The sequence below is a fragment of the Sinocyclocheilus grahami genome, unplaced genomic scaffold (assembly GCF_001515645.1).
Source record: "Sinocyclocheilus grahami isolate Dianchi unplaced genomic scaffold, SAMN03320097.WGS_v1.1 scaffold201.1, whole genome shotgun sequence".
NCBI lineage: Eukaryota > Metazoa > Chordata > Actinopteri > Cypriniformes > Cyprinidae > Sinocyclocheilus > Sinocyclocheilus grahami.
In genome coordinates, this window is record NW_015505380.1 from 827,206 (window position 1) to 835,547 (window position 8,342).

The following is an 8,342-nucleotide window of genomic DNA, read 5'->3' on the forward strand; positions in this document are numbered from 1 at the left end:
CAGACAGACAGACAGACAGACAGACAGATGGACGGACAGACAGGTAAGGCAGACAGACAGACAGACAGACAGACAGACAGACAGACAGATGGACGGACAGACAGGTAAGGCAGACAGACAGACAGACAGACAGACAGACAGACAGACAGATGGACGGACAGACAGGTAAGACAGACAGACAGACAGACAGACAGACAGACAGACAGACAGATGGACGGACAGACAGGTAAGGCAGACAGACAGACAGACAGACAGACAGACAGATGGACGGACAGACAGACAAACAGACAGGTAAGGCAGACAGACAAACAGACAGGTAAGACAGACAGACAGACAGACAGATGGACAGACAGACAGACAAGTAAGACAGGTAAGACAGGTAAGACAGATAAGTCAGGAGGAGTGTCTCACCTTCACAGGCTTTCCCGTCTGCGGTGGGGATGAAGCCCATGTCACACTCACAGCGGTATCCACCCGCAACGTTCAGACAGTGTCCGTTCTCACACAGATTCACGTTCTCCGCACACTCATCCGTGTCTACAGGACACACACATGCATTAACAGCGGCATCACGTCGTGTGTGTGTGTGTGTGTGTGTGTGTGTGTGTGTGTGTGTGTGTGTGAGAGAGTCCGTACCGACGCAGTAGAAGCCGTCTCCCGCGAATCCCTCTTTGCACAGGCAGCGGTAGGAGCCCATGGTGTTCATGCAGTCTGCGCTGGGGCTGCACAGGTGCGTCCCGTTAGAACACTCGTCCAGATCTGAAACAGGAAACAGCTCTGCTGCACACCTGACCACCATCAGTCCAAACACAGCAGGTCACGAGTGAGAGAGCGAGAGTTCGTACCTGTGCATCTGATCCCGTTCCCGATCCAGCCCGGAGCGCAGCTGCATCTGAAGCTGCCGGCGGTGTTCGTACAGCTCGCGTGTCCGTCGCAGTTATGAGCGCCGATCTCACACTCGTTAATATCTAAATCACACACACACACACACGCACACATTTACATAAAGATTTCTTTAAAAGCCTTAATTCAAAAGTTAGAATCCATGAACTAAACCAACAAGACTCGAATCAAAGTTCATTATAAACTTTGATTTGAAGCAAAAAAGCATTTGGAAATGTGATAAAAACTGAACGTAACCGCTTTAATGACGAAAAAAAATTACAATCCCATGAAGAATTGCAAATGACTTAATGGAGTTAAAAACGATGGTCAGATAGTGAAATATTAATTTAAAGTTGTTGATCGTATCTATCGAAATATATTTTAAGATTTTTGCAAACTATGTATAAATATTTTGGTAACACTTTACAATAAGCTTCCATTTGTTAACATTAGTTAACATGAACTAACAATGAAAACAACTTCTAAAGCATTTATTAATATTAGTTCATGTTAATTTCATCATTTACTAATACATTATTAAAATGAAAACTTGTATGAACAGTTGTATCGAGCTTTCGATTAATAAATACTCTAACAAATGTATTGCACATTGTTAGTTAATGATAGTAAATGCATTAATTAACTAATGTTAACTAATGGGACCTTACTGTAAAGTATATACGGGGTCTGAATACTTTCCGTACCCACTGTATATACACACATATTTTTATATTTTTTACAAATATATATTTTGTATTTTTTACTTTTGCCATGATTTGTTTGTCATCACTCTGATTGGTGGAATATTCTGCACAGAATCATGGGTAATATAGTTTTCATGTGAGCCCTTCACATTCTGTTCCTTCATCGAGTCTCTTTAGACTGCAGCTCTCCGTCTGTCCTCAAATAACCGGAGCGGAGCGACCTCTCCGTCTGCCTGCGCTTTTATTAGAGCAAATCTAATCCGCAAAATATGCTCAGCACACATCCAGCTAACAGCGATAAACCCAGGAGGAAATCATGGAGCGCTTCGGTGTTTACTCCAAAATAAACCACTTAACTGGCCTGATGGGGACCGTGCTCAGATTAACAAGTTTACGTCATTATGGCGTCAGTCAAATTATACAGAATTAACACACAAACACATGAAGTGCTGAAAGAGAATGAAGCTACATGACAAATGTTTCTCTAGAGCAGGGCACACATATAAATCACTGAACATGTGGAACAGAATAAATGCACAGCACATGAGACTTAAACATTAATAAAACACTGAAAATTCAGTCAAATTAAAAATCATTTAAAAAAACACTTGCTAAACACCATTAATTCATAAAAATGCAAAATTAAAAAAATAATTAAATTTTAAAATCAAAATCAAAATACAAAACGAACTATTAATTAAATCATAAAAATGTCAAATTAATATAAGTGATTTTAAAATAAATCAAAAACATTTTTTTTTTTTTACATTTTAGTTACATGAAATAAAATACATTTGAATAAACTCAAATAAATTTTTCATTTTCTTTTAGTTTAACTTGATGTACCAAAACAGCTCAAACTAAAACGGAAATAAACATTTATAAAAACCTATTTTAAAACTATTTTAAAGTGTCTGTATCACTTAAAAAAAACTAATAAAAATGACAAAAACACAAAAAATTACTACAGAATGTAACTAAAATTAATATATGACAATGAAAAAGATTCTCAAAATTAAAACTAATTCAAAATATAAACAAAAAACTATAACTGTCACAATTAAACTACAAAAATCATCAAGGAACCAGGAACATGCAAATGTGTTGTTGAATTACCGAAATATTAACTTTAAAGATCACATATTTTACACCTTTCTGGAGTTTTTTTTTATTTTTTATTTTTTGACTGAAGGCGGTGACTGTGTAGTTCTGACGTCAACTTTTTACGGAAGTAACAACGGTTCGTGAAAAATCACAGCTACTTTATGCGGGCTGTGTGCATTTTACTGTGGACTGACTGTTTTGAAACGTATATGGTAGTTAAACAGCCCCTAGACCTCAGTAATCGTGGGAAGAAAAAAAATAATCAGTTTTGACAATATGGGACCTTTAAAATCTCAATCAGGATTCAGCTGACAAAAAGATTGGGAATCCCATCATTTAAATGCACTTCTATTCTGTTTCTATTGGTGTTTCAGACACACTTCAGTGCAACTTTATTGAGTTGGATCGTCACAAATGCTGCAGATGCATTTTTAACAAACCAGAGACATAAAAAACACCTTCACTGATCCTGAAACACTGGAATACACACGGGGTGTGTGTGTGTGTGTGTGTGTGTGTGTGTGTGTGAGAGAGAGTGTGTGTGTGTGTGTGTGTTCGAGTGTGTGTGTGTGTGTGAGTGTGAGTGTGTGTATGAGTGTGTGTGTGTGTGTGTGAGAGAGAGTGTGTGTGTGTGTGTGTGTTCGAGTGTGTGTGTGTGTGTGAGTGTGAGTGTGTGTATGAGTGTGTGTGTGTGTGTGTGAGAGAGAGTGTGTGTGTGTGTGTGTGTTCGAGTGTGTGTGTGTGTGTGAGTGTGAGTGTGTGTATGAGTGTGTGTGTGTGTGTGTGAGAGAGAGTGTGTGTGTGTGTGTGTGTTCGAGTGTGTGTGTGTGTGTGAGTGTGAGTGTGTGTATGAGTGTGTGTGTGTGTGTGTGAGAGAGAGTGTGTGTGTGTGTGTGTGTTCGAGTGTGTGTGTGTGTGTGAGTGTGAGTGTGTGTATGAGTGTGTGTGTGTGTGTGTGAGAGAGAGTGTGTGTGTGTGTGTGTGTTCGAGTGTGTGTGTGTGTGTGAGTGTGAGTGTGTGTATGAGTGTGTGTGTGTGTGTGTGAGAGAGAGTGTGTGTGTGTGTGTGTGTTCGAGTGTGTGTGTGTGTGTGAGTGTGAGTGTGTGTATGAGTGTGTGTGTGTGTGTGTGAGAGAGAGTGTGTGTGTGTGTGTGTGTTCGAGTGTGTGTGTGTGTGTGAGTGTGAGTGTGTGTATGAGTGTGTGTGTGTGTGTGTGAGAGAGAGTGTGTGTGTGTGTGTGTGTTCGAGTGTGTGTGTGTGTGTGAGTGTGAGTGTGTGTATGAGTGTGTGTGTGTGTGTGTGAGAGAGAGTGTGTGTGTGTGTGTGTGTTCGAGTGTGTGTGTGTGTGTGAGTGTGAGTGTGTGTATGAGTGTGTGTGTGTGTGTGTGAGAGAGAGTGTGTGTGTGTGTGTGTGTTCGAGTGTGTGTGTGTGTGTGAGTGTGAGTGTGTGTATGAGTGTGTGTGTGTGTGTGTGAGAGAGAGTGTGTGTGTGTGTGTGTGTTCGAGTGTGTGTGTGTGTGTGAGTGTGAGTGTGTGTATGAGTGTGTGTGTGTGTGTGTGAGAGAGAGTGTGTGTGTGTGTGTGTGTTCGAGTGTGTGTGTGTGTGTGAGTGTGAGTGTGTGTATGAGTGTGTGTGTGTGTGTGTGAGAGAGAGTGTGTGTGTGTGTGTGTGTTCGAGTGTGTGTGTGTGTGTGAGTGTGAGTGTGTGTATGAGTGTGTGTGTGTGTGTGTGAGAGAGAGTGTGTGTGTGTGTGTGTGTTCGAGTGTGTGTGTGTGTGTGAGTGTGAGTGTGTGTATGAGTGTGTGTGTGTGTGTGTGAGAGAGAGTGTGTGTGTGTGTGTGTGTTCGAGTGTGTGTGTGTGTGTGAGTGAGTGAGTGTGTGTGTGTGTGCTGACCCCTGACCTCAAACACTCAGCCCCACCCCTGACACTGATGTCCACTGATGATGTCATTATTTACACATGCCGACGGCCAATTAAAACACACGTGATGACCTTCATACACTCATCAATCACTGATGCGGCTCTCCCACAATCCAACACAACTCAAATAAACGATCTTTGGTTCGTTACCATCACACGTCAGTCCCATCATGCCTGGAAAACATCACTTTAAATGAAGCTCGCGTCTGGACGTTTATAAACGACAGACATTAAAATCATCACCAGTAAAAATACACAGAGAAACAAACGGCTGCAGATGTGCGCAAGACGCTTTCAGGATGAAAATGTGAAAGAAATTAGAAATAAAAACTCAACAAGCAGCGAATCCGAACGGGCCAGAGGATTCAGACCGCCACTTCAACTGCTTTTAACTGCGTTTAATCCCAGCTTTTTCCCAGACATGAAAATATCCAAATGATGTGTCATTAGTAACCCTTTGAAATAATCAATAATTATTTTTCTGTATTTTTTGGGGAAAAGTGTGTGAAAAATTGTGTTATAAAACAGATTGGCTGAGCCGCGTTCGAAGCTGTTGTGAATGACGCTACAAAGTAACACACACCTTTGTTTACGTTTGTGTGTTGCTCGGCAACCACTTTGTAGCAACCACAACTGTTTCTGAAGAGCTACATTGTTTGGTGGAAGAATACTGTGTTTATTAATATCATTACACTTTATTTGCTCCGTTTTATTTTGTGAAACCGTACTACGTATATGGAATAACCGTTTTATAAAAGCAGTATACAGTGAATTTATAACAGCTTCACGGGGGGTTATTGCTTTATTTTATGGTCGGTCACAATTGTGTGTGTACTGAATTGTTATAAAACTAGGCAAAGTCTCATGGATATTACATTATGTCGTTTTAAAACTATGTATGTTCGTAGGTCTTTTAGATATTCTGGGGCACTTTTGTGGAATAAGTTACCTCTGGACATTAAAGGTATTTCGAATATGGTTAGTTTTAGTTTAAAAGCTAACAGTTTGTTCTTAAGTAGGTTGTTTTGTTGATGAATTTGTATTACGTACGTGGTTATTTGTGACTGTACATTTTTGTAGATGTGGAATTTTATTGTAATTGTTTTATTTATAATGCAGTGCCAGTGTACCTGTTACCGGGAGTGAAGTTTGTGCTTTACATCAAGGACCACAATGGAAATAAGTTTTGTTTTAAACTTTATTGTGTTATCCTTGACGAATAGAGTGTATTCACTACTTTTTTTGTCAAATAAACAAAAAAAGAAAAAAATTAATTTACATATTTCTGCAGTCATAAAAATTGTTATATATCTTAGTCCAGCTATTTTAAACCATTTGATCACATTCTAGGGTTACTATTATGCATTAAAAAAACTTATACAACACTGATAGGAAAACTGAGATAAAATACAAAATATACAACCATCAACAAATTTCAAAATTGTTACTTTTTTGTAACATATATCGTCAAATTGTTATATTAGTGCTACCAGTGCTGATACATCAATATTGTAACTTATTTGTTACATTTGAACTTTTAATTTAGTGTAAACATTTTAGTGCAGCTTTCACGAAGAACAGCAATTGGATTTAAATGTATACTTAAATACATGTTTACTCATTCTGTGACCACACTCAACAAAACTGAATATATGTGAATTCATATATTAATACTAGACACCTCAACGATAATGTGGACCAAAAATCTTTGTCATGTTTTTATGTTAACGTACTTTACGAGCTTTCTCTTCTCAAGCTGCAAACAGGAAGTAAACTGCTTTGATCATGTAACAATCTGCACTAAACGTGTGAAACTGCACATATTTAATTGAGGCTCTTTATTTTTCTATATTTGCAGGGAGTGCACTAAAACATCAGTCAGTAAGGTTTTTAGAGCTTTATAAATGACAACCTTTTTTACGGTCACTATTGTGGGATTAAATGGGTTAAGCGGCTCTAATGGGGCGTTTCGTTAGCCACTGATCAGCGCTCAGGAATCTGGGCCGAATATCTTCCAGCATTCAGCTCGCGAGAACATGAGGCGCCTCAGGATTCCTGCGCACTGACTCAGACGAGGAAAACATGCTCCGAAAACACGGAAAATATGAGCGAGAGACTGAGAGAGAGATAAACAGAGACCGACTCAACTGACACTACCTAACAACCACCCAGAACACCCTAGCAACACACTTACTACACTCTAAGAATCATGTGACCCTGGAGCACAAAACCATCATAAGGGTCAATTTTTCTCAAGACTGAGATCGCGCACACTAACTGAGAGAAGCGTTCATGGATCGAAGGAAAGCGTTTGTTTTTGCTTTGTAAGAGTTCGGCACAAACGTGATTCACTTCGTGAGTGTAACTGGTTTTTACAGCTCCTTGACGCAACCCATCAAAAGGCTTATAAACACCGCAAAAATAAGCCTTTATTTATTAGAGGTGCAACAGCGCATTCATATATGAGTGCAAATGGCTGTGCATTTATTTATGTTTTTAACTCGATGGGAGTGAAATTAAATGGTCTGAGCCTTAAGCTGTGTGTTGTCTGTCTCCCCTCTACCCCCTCCGATTCACAGCGCACCACGCACCAGTTTTTTTGCATTTTTTAAAACTGTGGTGAGAACTAACCAGTGCTGAAACAGGGGTTTCATGACCCTTTAACAAAAACTGTAATAGTTTAAGAATGGCACTGAAGTAACAGCAATTTAGATGCATACAAGAATGAAGCACTGAAGAATGTAAATTATAACGGTACATTTCAAACTCTGATCGGATCAGATGATGTTCTAGTATTGACTAGAGTCAACAGGAGAGTGTGTCAGTGTGTGTGTGTGTGTGTGTGTGTGAGTGAGTGAGTGAGTGTGTGTGTGAGAGAGAGTGTGAGTGTGTGTGTGTGTGTGTGTGTGTGTGTGTGTGTGTGAGAGAGAGAGTGTGAGTGTGTGTGTGTGTAAGCCTGTGTGTGTGTGTGTGTGTCTCACCTGTACAGCCGGTTGTCCCTTTCCTGACAGAGAAGCCGAGGTCACAGTGACAGATGAACGAGCCCTTGGTGTTTTCACACTTCCCGCTTAGACAGATGTTTGGATTCAGCTCACATTCATTCACATCTGACACACACACACACACACACACACACACACAAAGAATAAAGTTACACAAAAAAAAAAAGAAGAGACATTTGACATTTAACATAATACTGCGTAAGTACCTTATTTCTAGTTTTAACGTGAAATAAGCATGAATTAACATCTCATGCCTCATGTAATCGCACCATCAGTGTTTCACTCGCGGAAAGATGTGATTAAAACAGCTTGTAAACAAAACGTCACGTAGGCAAGTCATCAGTGTCCACAGCTCGCTATTTGCTAGAGAAATAAAGTCTAGAGAAGAGCCTTTCGTGAAATATTAGACTACATAGCTACTCATTATATTTTACTTGATTTCTTAATCATTTAATGTATATTTAAATAAATCTTTAATGAAACAAGTTATGACGGCCACTGTGTAAACGATAATATTTCAACAACAAATAGAAATTGTATAATTTAGAAGTTAATTTAAAAACTGCATGGAGTGCAATTTACATGTTTGCATACAATTTTTTATTTATTTGAGTGGTTATTATAGTTTAAAATAAATAGTAATTAAATTTAAGTTTGGACTCTGTTGTTAATTCTAATCTTATAGTAATGTAAAAGGGCTCCCTATAGTTTAGAGCAGAAGCTGA

At 39.2% G+C, this 8,342-nt stretch overlaps 1 protein-coding gene across 1 annotated transcript in view; it reads right to left on the reverse strand.

The window, feature by feature from the left end:
- The window catches only part of fbn1 (fibrillin 1), an 88,826-nt gene that overhangs the window by 39,097 nt on the left and 41,387 nt on the right, over positions 1-8,342 (reverse strand). The window contains exons 29-31 of the mRNA XM_016285771.1: positions 846-968; positions 637-759; positions 412-537 (exon numbers count right to left, since the gene is read on the reverse strand). Coding sequence (XP_016141257.1) covers positions 412-537; positions 637-759; positions 846-968 — 372 coding nt within the window. The remainder of the gene's footprint in view (positions 1-411; positions 538-636; positions 760-845; positions 969-8,342) is intronic.